The 25,255-nt window shown below is 31.2% G+C and overlaps 1 protein-coding gene across 1 annotated transcript; it reads left to right on the forward strand.

The window, feature by feature from the left end:
• Nucleotides 1-851: 851 nt before the first annotated feature.
• On the forward strand, nt 852-22,286 carry LOC124362939 (fatty-acid amide hydrolase 2-A-like). The gene is made up of 11 exons (XM_046817838.1): nt 852-993; nt 7,545-7,732; nt 8,600-8,819; nt 9,397-9,614; nt 10,863-10,974; nt 12,131-12,288; nt 13,953-14,096; nt 15,719-15,826; nt 16,269-16,436; nt 18,704-18,886; nt 22,081-22,286. The coding sequence occupies exons 2-11, from the start codon at nt 7,559-7,561 to the stop codon at nt 22,192-22,194; spliced, it is 1,599 nt and encodes a 532-aa protein (XP_046673794.1). The 5' UTR covers nt 852-993; nt 7,545-7,558; the 3' UTR covers nt 22,195-22,286.
• Nucleotides 22,287-25,255: the final 2,969 nt, after the last annotated feature.

The following is a 25,255-nucleotide window of genomic DNA, read 5'->3' on the forward strand; positions in this document are numbered from 1 at the left end:
CACGGCTTTAACACAAGATATAAAAATAATTTAAACACGAAATGATGTATGTATACTAGTACACAAAATAGTTTTGAATATATGAGTATAAAAATGTACAATGTTTTACCAAATAATATCAAGATATTGCCGTACAATAAATTTAAATCAGCAGTTAAGAGCCTCCTAGTCGAAAACTGTTTCTATGAGGTCTGTGAGTATTTTGACGTAGTTAAATCTAACTTTAACTGGAAAATATTCTAGCCTTAGTGACTTTTGACCACTGTTATGCTGTACAGTCTACAATAAAACATAAAACATAACAATAAAAATATTGAATCTTGAATGTTGATGTCGATGAAACCAATTTAATCGTCCCACAAAACAATATTTATTAAAAAGTTAAAATTAAAAGTTTCTGACTTGAAACCTTTTTGAGCTAAACATTTTTGGTCCAAAATAAATAGGCTAAGTTAAGGTTGCTGTAAAGATACGTACACAATTTATATATCTATAGTTTTAGATCGTCAAAGAAATCTAAGTAAATCGAATATAAAAACATCATCTAACTTGCAATTTAGCAAATTCGTACTGGTCAAGGAACATTCACTATAACCTGGGATAGGCTACTATTTGCTGCACGCCTTTATGCTATTACGGAAGCCAAATATTAGGTGCACAAGGAGCAAGAGACGGGATGAGTTCGGTGTTTAGTCAGGGCGGGGCAGCAGAGATGGGCTCTGAGAGAAAGTAAGGACGTACTTCCCAGTTCCGTTTAAATTCGGCGGCATCGGGCGGATCTGAAGGCGTGTGACGCATGTCGTAATCGAGGCCTTGGGTCAGTCAAGGCTGGTCTGTGACTCGAAGAATGATCGCGCGTGCAAGGTGCATCTTGGACATCTCGCCGCTACGCCGCGCCGCAACCGCGCCGCGCCCGCACCGCACCGCTACTTCACCATTGTCAACTGCCGCTGCAGCAGCACAGTGCCTGCGTCTGCCCCCGCATTGATAAACGTGAGTACATCACTGTCGCCACATCCTTGTCCAGCCGTTCATAGCGTTGCGTTTGTTATCTAATTTTTATTTTTTCTAGATTTAAGTGATATACTGATACATACAGTTTCTTTATAAAAGCTAAAAGGTGTGGGAGGTTTGACATAAAGAATGAATCCTACTAGAATTTCAATTCTTAACCAAGAATACATTGAAAAATGGTATATTTCTAACAAGGAATATTTTTTTCTGTGAATCAGGTTCATTTACAACTCAATGTAGATAAACTTATTGGTTGAATATTAATCAATATAAAGTTTCTGAAATGCGTGTTTTTGTCCTTATAAATAATTATGTTATAAGATAAAACTAAAATATCCCCCTCTCTATAAATTCTCTTTGTTCCTTTAACTAATAATTTTCATGAAAAGACTATACACAGTTTGTTTCGAAGTATTTTTTTTTATTTGCCGTTTTCTTAAAGTAGAGAGCCCTCTACCGTTTGTAAAGCACTCAAATAAAAAACTTGTACCAATCCATAGCATTAATTGAAAAATTAAGTATACATTAAAAATACTGCCATTTAAAGATTTTAAATTTCAAATTTGTGTGTTTTTTTTAATATTTTGGCTATTAATTTAGGACTCATAAAACTATTGACATTTTTATAATAGCAAAAGTATCGTTTTACCAAGTAATTTATCATAAAGTACGGGCCAACTCAATAAAATTGATTTCTGAGCTATTAATAATGGCTGCTCCCACATCTATTTCATCATTTAAATGTTAACACTATAATATGTTGTACAGGTAAATATTGGTATTATGGCAATAACTCTCAGAGAACCGGTGTTGGGTATTCGATAACACATTATGTAGGCCTGCAATAGACATAATAATTATTCATTTTAGAAAGCTAATAATACAAAATATAAAAAATACTGCAATATATTCTACACAATACATTTTTGAAATACAAACTTTTAGAATTTTAGCTTTTTATTTTCATTCTTAAAACCAATATGTATGCCGAGTATTTGTTTTAAATATTCTTAGCTTTAATTCAGTGTAATATGTATTTATCAGTATGTGGTTAACTAAGAAATATCAAAAAACCTTATTATTCTAAACTTGATAGACAGTGTAACTTATTTTTAATAATTCAACTTGTTAAAGTATAGTAAAAATCAAATTTTTGATGTTTCATATGATATGTTATAATACAGAAATAAATAGAAAAGAAAAACTATAGTAAAAATGTTTTGGATAAATCTGCCAACATAGTGGTAATTTAAACTGTTTGGCTGTTAAATAAACCAACTTGTGTTATTTATGTAATAAAAATGGCATTACAATAATTGTACTAGCTAATTTGAATCTATAAGATCAAATAATACATTTTTGGTATCCCTTGCACTTTTATCCTCCATTATGCTTAATTGATTTTTAGTCCGTTTTTGTGAACCTGAAGAATGAATTATAATGGATCCATATAATCACCAGTATTACGCAAAATACCATATAAGTAACTTTACATTTACGTAAATGTTATCAGAATTAACAAAATGTCATGTTTATATCATTATTAACATTGTTTAATCAAAACCTTAAAAATGATGTTCAACTCTACCTGCACTTAAATTTCAGATTTCCCTCTTAACTTCTCTTTGGCTATCCCGTGAAGAGATAAACATTTCATAATAAAATAGAGTTTTGTCTACTATTGGTCTTCATATTTATTAGTTGTACTGATCTCTGATATTCATGCAAACTGAGAAATACTTATAGGCAAATACGCGAAATTGATTGACAAACTTGATAAATTTCATGGTATCGGAGGTGTCTCTCCAATGGCTTAGTTCATTTCCTAACCATAGAACACAGGTCGTCCAAATTCCAGGTAAATTTTCTAGACCGATTCATCTGAGTTATGGGGTCCTTCAAGGATCAATACTCAGTACAATTATTTTCATGTGACTGTGTGACCGCTCAATTAGAAAACACAACCGGGACTGGAAGTGGGATATTGGTAAGAACAAACGTGGTATGAGTTGGATTGCTGTATAGATGTGACGTGTTTATTCAGTATTTCAAACTGTAATCTTGATGAGTGCTGTATATTTTGTAATGTTCTGGCAATAACATATTTTATTCGATCTGGTTTGAAAATTTAATCAGTGATTCTTCAGTTACCCTGAGGAAAGACAACCAATAATAGTGAACATATTTCTAAAAGTTAGATAAACCGTAAGTATTAATTTTAAATGCCATTATAAGACAGATAGCCTACATTCTCATAACAAAATGAAATTTTGATAAAAAAATAAATTGATCATATTTATTGGCTAAATTGCTCTGGCCCTTGAAACAAAACACTCCCCGATCCAGGCGCTCTACTGTACATTCACTCCTTTTAACCATCGAATTTGTTCTCGATGTGCAATAGCCAGTTTGATTAATTTTCACTTAATTCAGATTTTTATTAATATTTAATCTTCATACCAAAGTAAATAAAACAAGTACAAACACGACGTAAACTTATGAAATATAAAAGATGTTTAGGGCTACATTAAAATCATAATTTCACTGCCAAAATACATCACATTTATGATGTGTTGAAACTTTTATAAAATCATTTCAGTACGTTAGAAAATTAAAAAGATGTTTTTGTACAGCGTGCATATAGCGTTGCGAATCAGTGAGGGAGTGTGTGTTTAGTGTGAGAGTTATAATCCTTTAGGACCAAAGCCCGCCGCCGCGTTGCATAGTATAGCCTATTATAGGCCTAAGGCGTATTAATACCACATTTTTTGTTATGGTTTTGGCAAACAAATTATACAAAATGCTACGTTATGTATGCTATTTTTTGAAATTTTAAGACAAATCCTGAGATTTCCATGACATTGTCGTAACAAAAAGTACGTTATTTAATATGTTTTGTTTTAATAATATGTGCTTTTTCACGGTCAATAATCAATTTATCTATTTACAAATCAATAATCAAGGGTGCAACTCATCTTTAATGTTATGGATTCATTAAGACCTTCAAACCTGCATACAATAATATGCTCATGTCTCGTATCTAGACTTGCATTTAAATATTTTTTACAATATCTTGGTATCATAAATAGACATTTAGACTCCATATGATTATGTATAGCTACACATTGTTAGTTATATTATCACGAAAATGTTAGGCTACTAAATATTTTATCATTTATTCTTAAACAAAACTATTACTATGGCACGTGCCATGTATAGATAATTGTCATTATTTTCTTCAATTCTAGACCACACAATGAAAACATTTTAATTTTTCATTTGTTTTGTAGAAAGCTGTTGCATGTTGACTCTTTCCTAGAACTCCATTAATCACATACTGAGTCAGTAAAGTGAAAGTAAGGTGTGTCCTATAGTACTCACTCTAACACACAGCTCATAATGGACCACAAAGAGTGGCTAAACAATAACACTCTCTAGAATGACTGTTAGGTAACATCCTCATTCATATTTTCAAATCAAAACTCATAACCAGCAGTGCAGATCTGTGTGGGCGGAGCCGGCTCCAAGAACTTTTACTTTCTTGGTAACAAAACATAGTACCCGATCTTGTTAATCGTATACTTTTACTTTTACACAATCTTTTTTTAATTAAAAATGGCAATCAGAGATAACTCTTTAACAACAAGGTTAGATTTCAACATTTATAAAAAATAACACAGTACCTATTTGGGTAAGGTGTAAAGGGTACTTTGTTATTAACCTATACGGATGGCACTATTATACAACGCGCTTTGGTGCATAAGTTAGATTAGGCTATCGTAAATATGTTACAAGTTGTACCAAAGTTAAAGTTAACCTTTACGAGCGCTCACGTGATCCAAGCTTTGATTACTATCAGGGATGGTTTTTTCACCACCAGAAGTGCGGGATGGCGCCGAACACCGATGTCCGCACTGGTGGGTGGTCTCCACGGGCATTTCCGATCGGTATTTTCCAGACCTCAGATCACGTGCCGGGTCGTCCAACGTGATCTGATGTAGAAAAAAGTACCAATCGGAAATACCGGTGGCCATCCATCAGTGTAGGCTTCGGTTGTGCCTTCGGCGAGACTTCTAACTTCTAACGAAAGAATAAAAACATCGTTCGAGATAGTGCTTAAATTGAAGCTCAGATCACGTGAGCGTTCGTAAATATTAACGTTAACTTTTTTTTATAACACGTACAAATTTATTTATCTATTTATAACGCGTAACAACAAATAGTACTGTGTTTAAAAATTTGTTTTTGACAAAGGAAGGATTGTGAAGGAAACAGAATTTTTTCGGACATTTCCCATCGTTTAGTGACACAAAACAATCAGTAACACTTATTGTTATATTGGCAAATGTCCGGAAAAATCCTGTTTCCTCAAGAAGTAGTAGATAGGGATAGAGTATAGTAGTGACCTCTGTATAACACCGTGTACACGAAATTACAAAAAAATACACGCCTTGTAGGCTTACACACTGTATTTTCATAGTGGCGTAGATCTTATAGGTGGCGTTCAAAGTTTCTATCGCTCTTTTCCTTTCTCCGTAAATATGAGAGATTTGTAAGTATGATGTTGTTATATTAATGCAATGTATCTGGGTGGAATCGAATTCTATTTCACTTCCTAGGACTCATTCAGACAGAAGCAGCTAGAAAAATTCTGAATGTGCAAAAAAAAAGAGTAGATGGTAATATAGATGGAGAACATTAGACCAAATCAAGAGAAAATTAACTTAATGAAAATTACGTACACACTGTTTTTTTTTATGGGCCACCATTACCATCTTGGAAACTATAAATCTGAAAGCAAAATTTAGAAAGGAAACCTTTCTTTGTTTTTGGAGACAAAACAAATTTTGTATTTCAAATATGAATTTAAAAACAGCTGTTATTTCTTTTTTTCTTATGAAACACCTACTTTTCTTATACAGAACAAGCAATTTTAATACTCTTACTGTATATGGCATTTTTTTAAAATTTCCATTAATAACGAGATATGTGAGCTCAGAGTGTTGAGATTCTTATGGAGTTTAACATTAAAAAAACTTAAATAGGGGTCCAATTGAATATTCTAAACTGTAAATTTAAATTTTAAATTTGGTAATTTGCCCTTTTTTAAATATCTTTAAATGTGCATTCAAAAATTTATTTTTTGTCTAACACAACCTTATAGTAGCTGTATATGTTTAGTATAAATAAAAAGCTTTAATTCAGCATAGAATCAATTTCTACTTAGACACTTTGAACAAAAATTTGCTCTAACCATGAATAAATCTCCTTTCCCGTTTAAACACTTAGACGGACAAAAATCCAAAAAAAGTAAAATTTCCTAATTTAATATCTTAGATTTGCAGTTTAGAACATTCACATGGACCCCTAACATTAAAACACAACAAGGAGCCTGGGATGAAAATAAATTATAGTAACTAGACAATTTTTACAAAATATGTACCTTAAATATAACAAACTTTCAGTCCTTGTTGGTTTTTAAGTTAAATCTACAAACCGAAAAGGATATGTACTTATTTGAATGTTTGATACTTTTATTACATTACTTTAAGAACACTGCTTGACAATAAATTTATTCTTTGCATCAGAAAATTCTGTGAAAATAAATAAAATATTAAATACAGTTTAGATTAAAGTAAACATATCGTAATTTTATTAGCATATCTATCTAATATGAAAATGGAAGTAAAACATATTTTATTAGTTCAAAACTTTAATGAAATAATACTAGCAAAATTAACTTTCAGATCAGAATATTATTACGTTTTATACAAAAAATCACTGTTAATGTAAATAATGGTACCTATCTAAAATATTTTATTTATTAAATCAACTTTCTTTTTTTATAATAATGATTTTAGATGGAACTCAGACACTATTTGACATTACTATGTAATTTCTATTCCATTCTAACATTAAAACTGAATTTATAAATGAGATAAAATAAGCTATTTTTTGTACTATATCGAGTTTTGACAAATTTGGTGCTGAAATTTCTTAACTACTCCTATTTTGCTCAGCAAAACAAATTGAAATTAACAACTAAGAAAATAAATATAAATAGGCAACATTTCTTGTTTGATAATTATGGAATCACATGGACTTCAGGAATAATAAAAAATGATTGATCATTGTTATTTTCATTTTAATATAAGGATTTAAGTTATTTCGTAAATATGATTAATTTAATAAATCTCTTAATTATTCATCCTGTAATAAATAGGAGTTTGATAAATTTGGTGCTGAAGTTTGTTAATAAGGTACTCCATAATACCAAATTAAATGAATTTTTATGGATTTTCATCCAAGCTAATCTACTAAAACATATAAGGAAAATTACTCTCCCTATTAAAAAAAAGCGTTAATCAGATTGTTTTTGAGACATTGTTTGGAAAAGACAGGTTCACACAGAGAAAACTGAACGTTTTGGTGACCTAATCCTATGAAGTTTTGGACCACTGAAACAAATATCATATATAATTCAGTATTAATGTTACAGCATACAGTTAATGTTTAATTGTTCTTTCCAGGTCAACTAACAACGATGGAATTATTCCTTTGGGTGCTTACGGTCATTAAAATTGCGCTGTGTAGAATTTTGGATCCATTCTATTGGCTTCTTTCGAAATTGGAGACCACAGTTCCTCTTCAGCCGATAAGGAACAACATTCTGACTATGAGTGCTTCACAGTTAGCTGCGAAAATACGGACCGGTGAGGTAATCAGTTTATTACAAACACTTATTGTTGTTTATTACATTGTTAACATATAGATCAAATCATAATGAGTCCTGCAACATGATGACTAAGTGATAATGGAATTTTTAATAAGGAAAACCCCGACTATAATACATGATTAGCAATTCATATGACATATGGCAATGCACGTTGTGATAACCTTGTTGTTGTTGCTTGGCTGATGTTAACTAATACTAAAATGATGTACCTATTACAATTAATGGAGAATGTCCAATGACACCTAATATTTAACTCATTCATAAAATGAAAATCCTTTCCCTTATGATAAAGTAAGCAAAATGGTAAGGTGTCTAAATTTTGTTAAGGACAGTAGTAAATAATAGTAATAATGTTACCAAAGTGGTAATAATTTTATTAATAAATAATTTTAAGATTAAATCCTGAAAAATACACTTTTTCCTTAACTTTTTAGATTTATTGTCCATGGAGTTTCAAATAATACCACTTTTCAATATTTCCCTCATCATTTCCAAGTAAGTTAAATAACATAACTGTTACCAATAAGGTTTTAACTGTCTCTTGCAATTTAATATTTTGTCTAGAAAAGTAAAGTTTTCATGGAAGATGTAAATTTAAATTGGATATAATTCCATTTTTTAGGATTCTTATGTAGGCTTTTCTTTTGGCGTTTTACCACCTTTGGCTCCTTTAAATTACCACAAAACTAAATATATTGAAATGTGAATGCATTATTGTTTCGTTTTAATTGGGTGCAAGCAAAATATAAATTCTGCACAATCACGAGAAATACAAGAAATGGCAATAAATAGATTAGTCAGTATTTCAAGGTATAACAACTTCATTATAACACAGATGTCAAATTTCAGATCAGCTGTGAAGAAGTGATGCAGCTTTATATTTTCCGATGCAGAAGAGTAGATATGAAGTTGAATGCAGTTGTCGAGAACAGATATGCTGCAGCAGTAGAAGAGGCTGAGAAAGTCGATGCTCTGATTGCTTCAAATACAAAGACCATTAAGGAATTGGAAGAAGAACTGCCTTTACTTGGTGTGCCAATATCAGTTAAGGAGTGCTGTAAACTGAAAGGTATATAAAATTTTGTTGACAACTTTCTTATTGTAATCAACTCAACTGACCTATATATACCTAATCAATTCACTGAGTGTTGAGAGTGATAATGGCTCACCAATGCCAAGACATGTGACAGGCTGGTCCACATGTGATCATCAGCAGCGTCAACTCAACTGCTTGAGCCTTAACATAGTTAATAAGCGTTTCATCACGGTTCTGAATGGTGGATCGCTTATAATAACCTCCTCAATATAAATCAACCTCTTCCACCATGCCTGGGTTCACTCTTTTTATAAGAAAAAGAACAAAACTAAAGTAACCAGCTGTGATCTAGATGCACCAAATTTTTGGGAATCTGCAAGATCACATGGACTTGCCCAGCTTTCTCTCCTCAATTCATTACAACCTCAGAGGCTCTTTATGCTGTGAGTGTTGAGCTGGTCTATTCATCACGCTCAACACTTGATGAATAGACTGCAATTTAATCTGATCTTTAATGTAGTATTCATAGGGTTAGAGAGTATTAGTAACATTTAGAGTTTATTAAAGTAAACTAACTTTGTATGTCTAATTGATTTTAAATTATCGACAGGTATGAGCTATTCAGTGGGATGCCGGATCAGGGTTGGAAAGAAAGCAGATAAGGATGGAACAGCAGTAGAGCTGCTGCGGAAATCAGGAGCGATCCCTATAGCTGTGACCAACCAGTCGGAGATGTGCCTCTCCACGGAGACATACAACTCTGTCTGTGGCCTTACGAGAAACCCTTACAACATACAGCGTACTGTGGGTGGTGCTTCGGGTGGAGAGGTAAACAAATATGTAGTTTGTGTAACAACAAATAAGTTTTTAGCAGAAACACTTTTTTACTGATTATGTGCTTTAATGTCTCACTGAGAGAGAAAACAAGAATTGTGGATATTAGCAATGGTAATAAGACCTACAATAAACATGATCATGTTTCAGAGTAGTAAAATTAGGTCAGAGTTGTTACTCTAATAAAAATTACAAATTACACCAAATCCTATTAGCAAGTCTGTTGTAAGTGAGTGCATTGAGATTGATGGTGATTTATGTAAATTCGTTGTTCCAATTGGGTATTGTTGTTTGTGAATTAATTCACAACTTGTTGTTATGTAATGTTTGAATGCTATATGCCTTGTCCTTCCAACTCAATATTACTATTACTAGTAATATTATTTTTAACTTGAAACAATTATATTATTACAAAACATGATTACTGATATGAATAATGTGATAAAAAAGGTCAACATATAAGGATAATTACTGTATAAAATATTGGAATAGCAGATAATGATACCAATGATTTTAGAGTGACTTTATAATTATAATTATGATTGTAATCTTCTTTAAGAAGCACTGTCCTTTGGAGTGGAAGTATTCCTAGAGATTCAATTTGATTTGTTCAAATTTAAATTAAATTTACTTTACTAATAGCGGAGATCTGAGTAAAAGATTAATCAGTTTTATAAGAGTTCCTGAACTACTTTAATAAATTTCTTGTCATTTGTTTTGCTCTTTCTGGTACATAACTATATAATTATTCACAGGTTACATATAACGTAATGTGAAATTTAAAGTATACTCATTTTTTAAGTTTTCAAAATGAACTAGAATATACCTGTTGTAATGATAGGTATGTTATTGGTGGTATTATTAGTATGTTATACTTTAACAATGCATCAGTGTGTTTTACAGTATTCATCATGTGAAACTTTTGTCCAATAAAGAAGTAACATGTTATTAATTGATTCTCTAGGGATTTACATGTAGCCTACTCAATACCTCAAAAACAATATTTGAGTAATTGCAGTTACTCAAATTGTGTTACTTCATTCTAAAGCAGTAAAGAACTTTGTTAGAAGTTTGAAGTTTGTTAATGGTAAAACTGAGCTACTCCTATATATAGAACAGTACTCCTGTATTTTAACAACAATACTTTATTTTTACTTCATTCAACACCTTATAATACTCATAAACTGGAATAAAGTAATGAAGGTCATCTGCAACGTGTGTGAATGTATAGTACTGTTTAAGGCAGCCCTGGTGAGCTCAGCAGGAACGGTGGCTGGGATTGGTTGTGACCTGTTTGGTTCTGTCCGCTGCCCTGCCATGTTCACCAGCATCTACGGCCACAGGCCTACACCAGGTGAGTGCACAATCAATACGAGTCATCTGTTACACAAAAGGCAGCAACGGTAGGGTGATTTCTGATTCGATCCAGATGTGAGTTTTAGCTTTCCATCCTCAATAAATCTCTTTCCAGAATTTCAAGATTACTTTGGTATTTTTGTAATTGTTTTGTGTTGTTGGATTTACTGACATTTGCCATCAGTATATGTAACAAAAATATAGAAATTGTTACCCTTAATGATTTAATGGTAAATATATAACATTCCTGTTAGTTTTTCTAATCATCCTTTTATAAATGATAAACTTTGAAAAAAATTACATTATTTATTATATTACGGTAATTATTTTTATGATAATATACAGTTTCTGTTCTAGGCTGTAAGAATATGAATAGCTCCGGCAAACTTGTTATAGAGAGCAAAACTAAATTCCACTTAACATGACGAATTTGATGTTTTTTTTTTATTTTGGAATACATCAAGCTCAATAGCATTGATACTTGATATTTTCAAGAGTCTTAAATATATAGTGTTATCAGTGTACACAAAATCTATTATACACTTTTTAGCTCACCATTAATGTAGTATTGTCCCGTTACAATGTGTTCATTCTCCTCCTTGCTCATCTCTTTTGATTTAAATTTTAAACTATATCATGTTTAGGTATTTTTTGTCAAAAACAAAGATAAACATACAGTTTTTTGCTTTCTACAGGTTTTCACCAACACCCCCAATTTCTCACAATGTACTGTCTCAGAGCTGTATACTTTAAAATATATACTTTCCAAAATGTAACAAAGGATACAACTGATGAAATGAATGGCCTAATATGATTTTTAAACTCTGTAGAACTTCAAATAATGTATGTTTTGGTTTGTAACTATTCAATATTAATTTGTTTAATCGATTTTGAAGATGTGTATTTGTGTAGCTGCTACAACAGTTTCTCTGATCAAACTTGGATGTAAAATTACAAAAAGAATGCTACAGAGCATGAACCATTTGTCACTTACAAGTAACTTATAATTTTGAAGTTACAAAATGTCAATACAAATTCCAATATGTATTGAATGTCATGCTCAGAGTGATATCTGTATTCAAATGGTTTATCATTTAAGGGCTGATAATACTATTATTCTCTGTAATGAATCGTACTCACTGTACAATGTCCAGGGATCGTATCTGTGGAGGGTCATTACCCAGAAGAGAGCAGTGAACAGCTGACAGACCACCTTGTGTTGGGCCCCATCACTCGGTACTCAGAAGACTTGCCACTGATGATGACAGTGATGGCTGGCAACCAAGCAGCCAAACTTAAACTTCATCAAAAGGTTACTGACAATGCCACTGATAATTTATCTATTTTATTCAATACATTAAAATCTATATTATTACCTAAATATTTTAATTATTTTGCAATAGAAGTTTTGTATAGAAAGTTTAATTTCTGTTTAATTCTTTAACACTTGAGAAAATATAAAAAACATATCAAAAAATTAAAAAATTAACGTTTTAAAAATTAAATTTGTTTACAAAAAAACCATATTGAATTATTTTTAAGTTTATACTAGGAGTAAAAGTCATTTGATTTTGTAAAATATTTTCATATATATTTGTAAAAAAGCTTTTATTTTTTATATAAAGGGCAAATGGTCATTCTTAAAATCGTGTCCAAGTCTGTGTCTGTCTGTCTTTACGATAACTCTGGATAGAAAGGTCCAAGATGCTTGAAACTTGGTAGATAGATTCCTTTTGGTACAAAGAAGAACTTGGTCAAAATGTCAAAGGGTAGCAAAATTTACAAATAATTCTGTAAAACATGTTGTCAAGACTTTGAAATGTTTTTGTTGCGTACTTTGGTACTTATTTGTATCAGTTTAATTGGAATTCAATTGGCATATTGAGGACACAATATTGTGATATACAATACCGTAATATACTGTTATTTTACATACTAATCTAAAACCACCTCTAAGATTTAGCAAAATATAGATAGGATTACACCTATATCAGGATCATACCCAAGCAGATATGGGAATAACTTCACTCTCTATTTGGAGATAATTTAATTATGTTGAAGAATTAATTAGTATACATTTTATAGATATGCTTTTAGTTTGCAATAATATTTATTAGTGCATGGATTTCCTAGGTAATAATACGAACTAACAATATACACTGCAATCTATGTACACAAGTGAGTATGCCTCTGGCGTGTACAGAATATAACTGAGCCAAGAAAAAACCTTCTATGATTACAACTTTTGGGTGTAAAACTTTTTTCCAAAAGACGTATCGTTTGTAGATAGAACTTGTGTATGTTTTAAAATTGACTACTTTTCACCCAGCCCAACAGTAACAGGCTAAAAACCCCACCTTCAAACTCAATTTTCTTGAACAGTGAAAAATGGTGAGAAATCAAATTTGTACACTCTTATCATGTAATCAAAATATTTGTTGTTAAATATTTGTTGCCCATCTTAATAAATGGGGATTAATCACACTCCACTCCATTGCAATTCTTAGGTAACTATTGTAGGTTCAGAAATAACTGGTGTACTGAAAATACAGAGTAATTTATGGCGTTGGTACCTAACCATTTAACTAATTGAAAAGCTGCCTTTGAACATTATTTGTATGCATACTTTAAGAACTTTACAATGCAAACTCTACTTCCTAAAAGTTTTTCTCATTGGTTAGATACATTTTGAATTCCTTGAAATATATTAAGAATTAAAAAATGTGAAAGAATTGCATAGAAATTTTATTGAGGATTTAATTACAATATTTTGCTGCTTTACACAGTACTATTATTATCTATATTTTACAATACTAATTTTGATCAGAACTTTCTATATTCCTATTTTGTTGATAATGTTTCAAAATTCTTGGGTGAGCTGTCATGAATTCATAGTTGATTGGGCTCTATTGGGTTCTGTCTTAAAAAATATGAAGCTAGTACACTGAATTACCGATAAATTGTTTTCTTTTTCAGGTCAACCTGAAGGATCTGAAAGTATTTTACATGACAGAAGCAGGATCTTCCCTGAATCTCCCATCTGTGGATGAGGAGATCAAACTTGCCATACAAAAAGCTGTCGACTACTTACAGACAACGTGCAAATGTGGTGTTCAAAAGGTGAAATTAATCAGAAGTAAAAAACTGAACTACTGTACTTATTTATGCTATCCTTTGTAGCTGGGTGGTTAAAGTATCAACTTATCACTATGGCGGTCCCCAGTGTTACACCTAAATGATGCAGCTATTTAACACTATGAATACTTTATTTAAATAATTTTTCACCGCAGTTGTTAACAAAACCAAAAATAATCCGACAATTAAATAACCCACACTCAATCTTGAGTTGGTACAAGTTGTTTATTGAAAAGATAGTGTCATTTCCATTTACAAGCAAAGGGCATAAAACATTAAACAGAACTATTACAGATTACCATCATAATATTGTCGCAGGAGCAGATTAAGCAGCCATTATAACAATCGAGCATGAAATTCAAACCTTAAATTTAGAATTTTTATACTTAACTCTTGTGCAATTATAAAAGTATAAAAACATATAGGAAACATTTTAAAATCATTCAATATAAACTATTATACATTAAAGTATTGTTTTTTGAAGTGAAAACTTCTTTAGGCGCGTTGAGCGTTTTGGTAGAGGGTAAAATCCTCGGTTCGCGTCACCGACATGCTAATGATACTAACCTGCATGAAAAAGTCAGTCTCGCTGTGTTTTTTAACCGTAGACTTGGCCGCGGACTACTAACCTGCATGAAAAAGTCAGTCTCGCTGTGTTAAAACTGTCCCGGCGGAGTATGAAAACAGACTGCGAAAATCAGTGACCTTTACGGCTTCCTCTCGCGATTTAAAAGTGAAGCCAATGTCGTACAATTCTGTAAGATGCGTCAAATTAAAGCTCTTAATATTGGCAATCTATTGGTTACATTTTTAAATATTAAAAAAATTTCAAAATAATTTTGATTATTGTTTACATTTTACATAGCGTTTACAATGACAAGAAAAAAGTAGTAAGCGAGGATTTTTTTTATTTTTTGGTCAGACAAAATTTGTTAGCGAGAAAGTTGTGTGAAAATAGATGAATATTTTTTTTGTAATTTATCATTTTTTTATTGGAAGTTTAGTTTAGCCTGTAGTAGCGTATGAAGTGATGAGTGAACGTTTCTGCCGGAACTGTAGTTGGCGCATTGGCTCACTGATACCGTATTAACTCAATAAATTAGTTTATTGTGCAATAAAAATACCTTTACGAAAGAACCAAGTTAATTTAACTAATTTATTAGTTTTAAAAATATTGTGGGTTTAATTGTTATTGCAATTATATACTTTATCCGTAGCAATAACTGTATTATTTACAACGGTGTTCAACTCACTGTTGTTCACTCGGTGTTTACTCACTTGTATTCTATGTTTAACTAACTATTAATTTTTTTCAAATCTTAGATCAAACTTGTACGTTTTATCACATGATTTGTTTCATTTAAAACTATACAGCGTACAGTAAGTTATTTTTCATAATATGATAATTGAAACAAGTTAAAATATTACGTAAACAAATGTTAAAAATTGGTGTATATTTTTTTAAAGAGGATGTACAGTTTTTGTTTATGACATGAACAATATAGGGATAGCAATATAAGATAATCAATGTTATGATTATTTAAACACTCTTGTCCAATAAAAGTGTTTTGTTTTAATTAAGTTAATTGTTTATTTTTTTATTCCAGGCCGAATTCACCGAATTCAAGAACTCACAAGAAATTAGTAGAGCTGTATTGTTTAATTTAAAGAACATTCCAGATGTCTTAAATGAGAACAAAAGTATATATTACAAGGTATAGTTTAAAGTATGTTTTAATATATATTTACATTCATTTTAGTGGTCAAAGTTAGAAATATAAAATAAATACTATCTCTGTAACTTTTAACCAAAAGGTTATTGGATCTTGTTATAAATACAGTATAACTCTTTTGTTATTATTTGAATAGAGTTATTTTAATAATATATTTCTTCTGATTTTAAAACCTCAGGGTTGGTCAAAATAACTGTTCAAGAATTAATATTTAATAAAGTACAAACATTTTATGTTAGAACTTATTAATTTCTTTAAACTCATCAAGCCCCTTAAATTCACTGCAATTTATCAAATACTTTAAATTTTATTTTAACTTATTCTCAACAAAATACTGTAAATTACCAATCTAATCGTCATTGTGGTTTTTGTTACAATTGCAAGTTAAGCCAGTGCCAAAAATTGTAACATTCTTTCTTTTTAGAAAAGCCAAGATTTGTGGAATGAAATATTGAAAAGTTTTATTGGACAATCTGCATTTTCCTTGATGGCTCTCACACACAGTTTTATGAATATGATCTACAAAAAGATACCTGCAGAAAAAACTCAGTTATACATTCGGCAAAACGAAAATCTCAAGGAAAAACTTATTGTAAGTATCAATTTACTTTAACTGTCAATAATTGAAGAGCTCTCTTTCATACCCATTTTGGTACATTGTGACCAGTACTTTAGGTTTTAGTCAAAACAATGATGAAAATAGTATTTCTCATTATTTTTGCAACCATCTCATGGTTAGATTTAGATAATGTTAAGATTATAGCATTGCTAAGCTAGCCAAATGAGCAAGAAACCAACTTGAGTAAACATAGGTTTATGAAAATAAGCATGATCCAGGAAAATTGAATAGATAATTTTAAATCTTTAAATACATTGAGAATTTTTCCAAACATATAAATGTGTGTCCAAAGTAAATAACATACTCAAAATTATCACTAGTCCTCTACTCCTATTAATGTAAAATTTAACTTGTCTGTCAGGAGGATTGGCTAAAACAGATTCCTTGTTTCATTCCAGGATGATAACTGGCCAATTAATAGATACAACTTTTTATATGGCCACAACATTATTTTCCCTAACATTTATGTTTACCATGTTTTAAAGAGAATTAAAATGTGTGCGTGCATGTTTTATTACATTTTAGGGAGAAAATAAATTGTTTAATCCTGATTCATGCCAATGAAATAAGACTAACATCATGATATAATCCAATCACTTCAATCAATTTCTTTTGAAAATAAATTATGATCATACAACCAATACAAATCTTTTATTCTATTGCCTCTTTGAAATCTATAATTATTTTTCTACTCATCCTCTCTGACAAAACATAGCCAATTTATTAGGACCTCCATCTTTAGACCATCATAGGATCTCCATGCTGTAGTTTATCTTTGAGAGATAAACTACAGCATCTCTCATAACTGAAAGATCCTATATGGATATTGTTCTTCCTCATATTCCTCTTCACAGCCAAACAAAAAATGTTTGACTACATTGTTCCCAAAATTATTAAACTACAATAGTTAATAAAAACTTTTTGGATATTGTATGGAAAGATTTCCCAAAGAAAATAGTGTTTTCAAGATAACATTCCAATATGATCTTTAGTTGTTGTAGTAAGAGACATAACATTGCAAACCTGGCCATGTAAATTTGCTGACCTCACCCCACCACCCCCCCACCACCTTGTGGCGTGTCACATTGTCATATTAGCTGGTTCTCAGTATGAGGTGACACGATGACATCTCGAGTCATTCCATTTGTTTACATCTGTTTTGCATTCTATTATTCTGCATGTTTTTATTTTAGTATTATTTTTCCTCATGTTATGTGTCATAGTGTAAACACATGTTGATTTAAATTGTGAAAGTAAAGGATTCATGATGAGAAGTACAGATGAATAGTAACGATCACTCGATTGTTGAATTCAATTGATTATCTTGTTGCATATAATATATTATTGATATGTCTCGTACTATAGTATCAATTTAAATTTATTGTGTATTATTATATTATTAATAAACTTTAAAGTAATAAAATCTCAATTAATACAAATAATGTCATACTTACAAGAATGTATTACTATTTATCAGAATAATTTCATACTTTAATTTTTGTAACAAACTTTAAATTTTTTATTTTCACTATACAGTCTTAAAATAATAATCATTATGTTTGAACCCTCTATAACATAATTCATCATTAGTCATATTCTTGCTTGGGCCTCATCCAGAATATCCTGACACTCCGGAAGTAGCGCAAAGGTTCTCTTAGGATGAATTTTTCACCTTGACCTAAGAGAACGAAAAAAAACCCCTTTGCACCACAGGATCATGTATTGCAGGGGGAGGGAGAATCTGAAAGCAGAAAGAGAGCTGGAGGGACTGGTAGTCTTCCTAGCATCGCATGATTGGGGATTCTTCTACCTGAAAAAAACGAAATGTCTAGCACTTCTAGTGAAAGTGAGACATCCCAAAGCTAAATACTAACCGGAGGGAGGACTAGGTTGTAGAAGTTATGCTTTCTCAACCAAGCATCTGCAACTTGGTTCTAAAGGTAACAGAGTTGGCAACTGGTGTACAATGATGGTTTCATATTTGTCAATTGTTTATGAAAAATATGTAATTTGGCAACCCTTTCCAGATTTCTTCTTTCCTGTTTCCCATTCTTCAGGCTTTGCAGACAACTCAATACCCAGTAACGTCCATGATAATCTTTTATTTCCAAAGGGCATAATACTTTAAATGCTAAATTAAGAAAATCCTTGTTAGTTATTAAAAATTAGTACTTGCATTTGTTTACAGTAAGAATTTTTGGAATGTTATAAACTGGAAAACTGATATGTGTTACTGGTAGGAAGCCCTTGGAGAAGATGGAGTACTTATTTTACCCACGTATCCTACAGCAGCACACTATCACTACCAGTCACTCATACGGAAGCCAGGTGACTGTTACTGTACGATCATCACTAGTCTCGGCTTACCGGCAACCAATATTCCGATGGGTCTTAATAAAAAGGGATTACCTATTGGATTTCAGGTATACATAGTCTTATCCATGTAACATAGGTTATTATCTAACAACAGGAAATAAGAACTAAACCATCCTTAAATTTCCATGATTTTTGAACCCTTTAGCAAGATCTGAGATTCTGGATGCTGTAAAACTATTCTTATACTAAAAACATCCAAAGTTTTGAATTAAAAAATTAATCTTTCAGTGCCCAAAATTTAGTAAATATTAAATCAATGAAATACAACTATAAAAATATACATAAATGCTTTAATTGTGAAGGATGCGTTTAGAACAAAATAAATAACATGTAACATATAAAAAGTAATATTCCACAAGTAGGAAGTTGATTTTATCAGCCAGTAGAATTCATTCCTTGTTTGTAATGAATAATTCAAAACTTGTATAACATTTTTGTTCTTTCACATTGATATGGATTTTTTATTTCTTTGAATAGAATTTATTCAGAAAATAAACTCTTTTTTTATAGGATACTAGCGGGCCCGGCGCGCTTTGCTGCGCATTTCAATAATTTTTTGCAAAAGTTGCCCGCGGCTTCGCACGCAATTTCCCGTTGAAAACAGTACACTATATTCACTTATTCTTTTTCTATCACATTCTAAACATTGCTGAGATAATTGATAGTCGTTCCATCGTGAGCCTCTTGGGCGTATTATGAAGGTATGTACCATATTCCTGCCTCTATCTAGCTGTTACCCACGGCTTCGCACGCAAATCCTAAGAACCGAAGTCCTTATATTACTTAGTAATTTTTTTTTTTTTACTATAATAAATTTTAGATTAAATTAGTTATATCTCCGATGCCACGATTGAGCTTGCTTTGTTGTCTCGATCGAGAGAATATGTACACACGGAGTTTTGAGAACCATACTTCTGTCAAAAAAAACAACTAAGGTTGATTTTATAACATTCTTTATATTTGTAGCCAACGTAAGATAGTAATTATGATATCTGCATTACTCTTCTGATCAAGCATGAGCATGGTTTATATTAAATAAATATTGCAGTTAAAGGTGAATTTTTACGTCAAATTTGAATTGTATTATCTGGATAGTAAAGTCTATGTTTAACAGTGATTGCAAAAACAGTTTAAACAAAATTTGTCGTTTCTCTTAAGCTTACTCTATGCTTTAAAACTATAAGTGTAATATATGTTTACAAAGAACAGCTGATTAAAAATTTGAAAAGACGTTAACATATGTTTGCTGCAATGCATTTCTTATGGGTATTTCTGTAACCAGTGGGGCGGAATCCTGAATAGGGAAAGGGATGGGCATAGCTTATAAACCTTCTCCGTGGAAAAATACATATACGTACAAATTTTCATCATGATCGGTCCAATAGTTCACGATTCCATAAAGGACAAACATACAAACATTCATTTTTATATATATAGATTTGTTAGTGGGGTTTTCAACTTTGTAAATTAAATGAAAGAAAGAAACAATTTACAAACGTAAATTACAAGTAGTTGTATACAATTTTAAAAGAGCAAATTTTTACTTTATTACTTTCTTTTAAGGAACCTTATTTTAGCTTTCATAAATAATACCTAAGTTATAAATTGCTATGTCGAAAAATGGGCTGGTAGTCTACTTGTGCTCAACAGGCTGACAACTGCATATGTTGTAAACTTATTGCAGTGAAAGAGCTAAATTTTTTATTTGTTTTTTATTAAGTACAAATTGAAAATTGCAGAACATAACTCCCTTTTATTATTATAACATTTTTGAAAATAGATGAAAACTTTGATTAAAAAAAGTAATATTATTTTATTTTGCTTAACAATGGGTCAGTCAGATGTAAATTAAGTAATGTTTCTATGGTTGAAGTACGAGTATTTGTGAAGCACGTATCCCACCTCATATAAATGAAAGAAATTTTGGAAGATAATGAATGCAGTAGAGTTGAGTTGTGTATAATCGTTCTGGTTACAGTGATTGTAACAAGTTAACAACAACTGTGGGATGTTCTTTTTCTATTTTCCATTGGAATGGAACATATATTCAATTTGAGATTCAGAATAAAACCCAAAACTTATTGCGGATTTGTTGCAACCAGAATGGAAGCCAGAAAAGTCTGTCTGTTTAAATTGCAGCATGTTTGTATTGTAGCAGTAGGAATTGTTTGAGTGAATTTTCACTTAACTGCTACAGACTGGTGTTCCACAAGATGTATACTGTTACAAAAATGTCAAGTTAAACTGTCCATTATTTTGCTGCAGTTACGAAACCGATTTGCGTACAATTTACAAAAGATACCTTCATTTAATAAAGAACTGAAGGAAAATAAATATTGCTTTTCAAATTTGATCAGATGAGAATGTTTGTAACTTATAATCATTGTGCTTCACATGTTTTGTTCTTTTAAATCTGAATGAAAAGTAGGAGTCTCTTGGATAGGGTCAGATCCTGCCTGGAGAGGAGTACTCATTATCAAAGCTGTTCGGTTTGTACTGAACTAAATCCTCCATTCTTTGCTTATTAAGTTCCCAAGACAGAGCAATAGTCTTTGTGGAATGGGTTGAACAAGGTTAAAAGGGGGAATGTCCTTGCCTTAAATAAATAATAGAATAGTCAACAACCGGTGCAATCTCTTCCTTTACTGTGCTGGTGATGTGTGTGTGTTTTAATACAACCAGAGAATTTGAAGAGCAGGTTACTCTTACTATATGAAGCTCTATTTCTCTTCTTGACATTAAAATAGAAAGCTCTCGATTGGGAAAGTGCCCAGTGAGCATAAAACAAATTAGTATTTGTGTTCTCTTTAATATCTTAATGTTAAGAAGAATATAAATAAATATGTTTCGTCTTATAAAAGTCTTACTTATACATTTTTATGCCTGCAAAATAGAAGTGATAATCGAAATAAAAAATGAAAAATTTTAGTAAGTATCTCAGTTAATTAATCAATACACAACTATTTTGTCCTAACTGTGATATTTTGTATTATTCAGTACAATTTTATATCTACAGGTAGTAATAAATGGGGAAACACTTAAATAAATCAATTATGATCTGTAATTGAGAATTATTTACAGGACAATAAGTCAAGGAAGATAGTATAGAAGTTTTTAACATTACTTTCTTTTGTTGCAAAAATAACTAGTAACTTCTACTAATGTAAAAAAATGTTATCAATTGTTTCAGTATATGATTATAATTTGTATAGAGAATGTGTAATGTATTTGTATGCTCCAGGTGATTGCTGCTCCATACCAAGATCGTTTGTGTTTTGCTGTTGCCCAAGAGTTGGAGAGAGCGTTTGGTGGTTGGGTCCAGCCACCTTGCCTGCAGACACCCACAGACAGCTGATAATGTGCCACTGCTATATTCTTATTTACCTGTCTCCTACAACATCATTTCCATACTGGAAAATAATAAAAATATAATGATAACAACCTGAATTTTAATGAAAATCCAGTTTTTATACAATCATTTGTACAAACTAGTTAAAATATGATGTTTGAATTCAACTAGTTTTAAACAAGGCATTAACATCAGCTGGACAAATGCAATATGACATTACTTGTTCAACAAAATTTCTTTGTCAAGTAAAATTCTAGATCTGCTTACATAACTTCTACTTATTATTAGTTATAAATACATAGATTCTACTTATAAAAGGTACTAGTTTTTTGGTGCTTTTCAAGTAAATTTTAACTTTTAAATTCGTACCTCAGAAACTTGAGATCTGATTAGGACCAAATTGTCATAAAAGACAGTTACAAGTGTAGTTTTGATAGTATGTAATTTTGTAAACCACCATTACAAACTTTTAACGCCGGTTTCATTGAATAGATTTTTTAAATTTACTGCAGCCGGCCTTGTACCTATGTTGAAACGTGTAAATCGTAAGACTGCCGTAGGCAGTTTTGCAACAATCGTGCATGACCTGCTCGTGCCTTGGACACATGAAGTCATGATAACTGTTGTTTTAATTTATTTGACCATTTCTTATGAGGGCTTTGGACCTATAGTGGCAGGTTTAAAAATAATTACTTGCTAAGAAGCAGTTTTCAAATATTTATGACATTTGCATTGAATCAGACGTAACAAACAGTCTGTTTGGAGGAAGTAATTGACAATTTTGCCCTTAGGGAAACTAAGAGAATAGGTAAAAAATATATTTTTTCTATTTTCATATTTTTTTAGCTTAGTTTTAAAGAAAAATCACATAGAACTTTTAATTGCTTAACAATTTTGGTTTCATGTAATGAGGCATGTAGTCATTGGTCCTAATTAAAAAAAAACAGCTCTTATAGAGATGGATCACTATTGCATTAAATTCTGTAAGTGGAAAATATACCGGTTTTGCAATAGGTATATTGCATTCATGGTATAATTTTTATAAAGCATTAGATATTATATATTTTAAGTTTTAACATTGCCATTGTGAATCCGATATTTTATCTCTAAATGTCTTAAAGATCAAAATAAAATTTTGAAAAAGATAGTGGACACCTAGGGATTTTTTCAACTCATTAACAAGTTTTAGTATAATTTTTTACTTATAGTGTAATATTCAGGCATGAGTTCACTGAAGAGAAAACTTATTTTTCTGCAGTATGCAATTTTGCAATTACTACTATTACAGTAAATTATATTAAAATAAATTAACATCCGTAATAGTTGAGATAAATAATTTTTTATATAGATAACCGATGACAGTCTGAATATTACTTAAGTGCCTGAATGACAGGATTTATTGCCATGATATAATTTTCTTGCAACTGTTTCTCCTCTTACAATTGCTTTTTATTCAAATAAAATATATTTCTTTAGACAGCCAAGATGTATTTTTATCATTTCATTAATTGCCTCAAATGTCAATAGAACATGAATAACTGTAATAACATGTGTAGGAAACAGGATGCTTTAATACATTACTAGAGCATGAAAATCTGACTACAAAATATCTTTAACTAAGTGTTACAGCAGTGGACAAGTAAGTGAATGGTTCTAGATTATATATTGTGTTATCTGCCATGAGAATGAGAATATCTTTATTATTATAAAATTTAGATGAGATTATAAATAGTGTCAAAAAAGAAAAATTAAGTATTTAAAGTTTTTTGAAGAAACTCCTCCAGCGAATAGAATGGTCCATTTAGAAGCCATTTGTGTAGAGCAGTCTTCAGCTCCTTTCTTCTTTTGGATAGCAGGTTGCACAGCTCCATTCCCAAGTATGAAGGTTACCGCTTGTATGGCTTCAGACAATGTGCTGAGAGGTTGTAGAGTGCAACATTTCTGGTGTTGTAGGGTTGTACATCACAAGAATGTAGCCAGGATAAAATTTGGAAGGGATCCAGACAACTGATATTTTTCCGTAGTGGTCAGAGAGTAGGGCCCCATTTTGTTCCTTAAAAAGTTCTTGTCCCGTTTCTTTGTTGAGAACGATCTCTCAGCAGTATGTGTCAGAAGTACTGAATTATTTAAATAATAATAATAGTTTACTAAAAAAGTAATTGAAAAATTGAACATTTGACAGGGAAGGTCTGGACCCCTTGGACTCCTTCGCTGGCTACGTCCTTGGTACATCGGTGTCCCTTTGAAAATTTTCCCTATCAGCATACAATATCACTTCTTGAATGTAAAGTGAAATAATAGTGAGAATCTTCAGAGATATGAAGGCTTCTCTACAGGTTTTAAGAGTTTGGAAGCCAAAAAGTATCATAATACATTTTTTTTGTATGATAAGTATTTGAAGTAGCAGTAAAACCATATCACAGGTGGGATTTGAAAAGGTTATTTTTGCTGTTTCTAGGTTACTGAGGGAAATTATTTTTTATAGCAAAGCAATTAGTGTTAATTCCATTCGTAGGCCAGAACATTGTTATGTTGGCCAGAACTTTTAAGGCTGGCCGTCGCTTATAGGTTGACCAGATATTGTCACTGGTTTTTTTTTACTTTTTCATAACTATTGCTGTTCGACATTTGAGTTATTCGACACTTCGGACTTCTATTTTTGTAAAGTGCATACTACTTTGATCTTTACTTATAATACAAAAGGCACTCACTATCCATGATATTTTGGTCTATTGTTTATATGTGTGGAATAAAAATTACTTTTCATCAGTTAGATATTTTATTTTATATTCTACAAATTATTACCTATAAACATAAACAAAATATTTTAAAAGAATATATAGTGTCTTTTGGAATTATTAACTTTCCTTTGCAAAAATAAAAAATATTGTAGAAAAATGTATTGAAAACATTTGGTTTGTATAATATAAAAAAAACATAGCAGAAAATAAATACGACTTGGGTGTGATTTTTAATGAGACCTCAAAGGGTTAACAACTTTTTGTAAACCTGCTACAAATAGCAAACACCGACCCCCACTGTAGACAAACACATATGTGATACATAC

This window comes from Homalodisca vitripennis, chromosome 5, assembly GCF_021130785.1.
Source record: "Homalodisca vitripennis isolate AUS2020 chromosome 5, UT_GWSS_2.1, whole genome shotgun sequence".
Lineage (NCBI taxonomy): Eukaryota > Metazoa > Arthropoda > Insecta > Hemiptera > Cicadellidae > Homalodisca > Homalodisca vitripennis.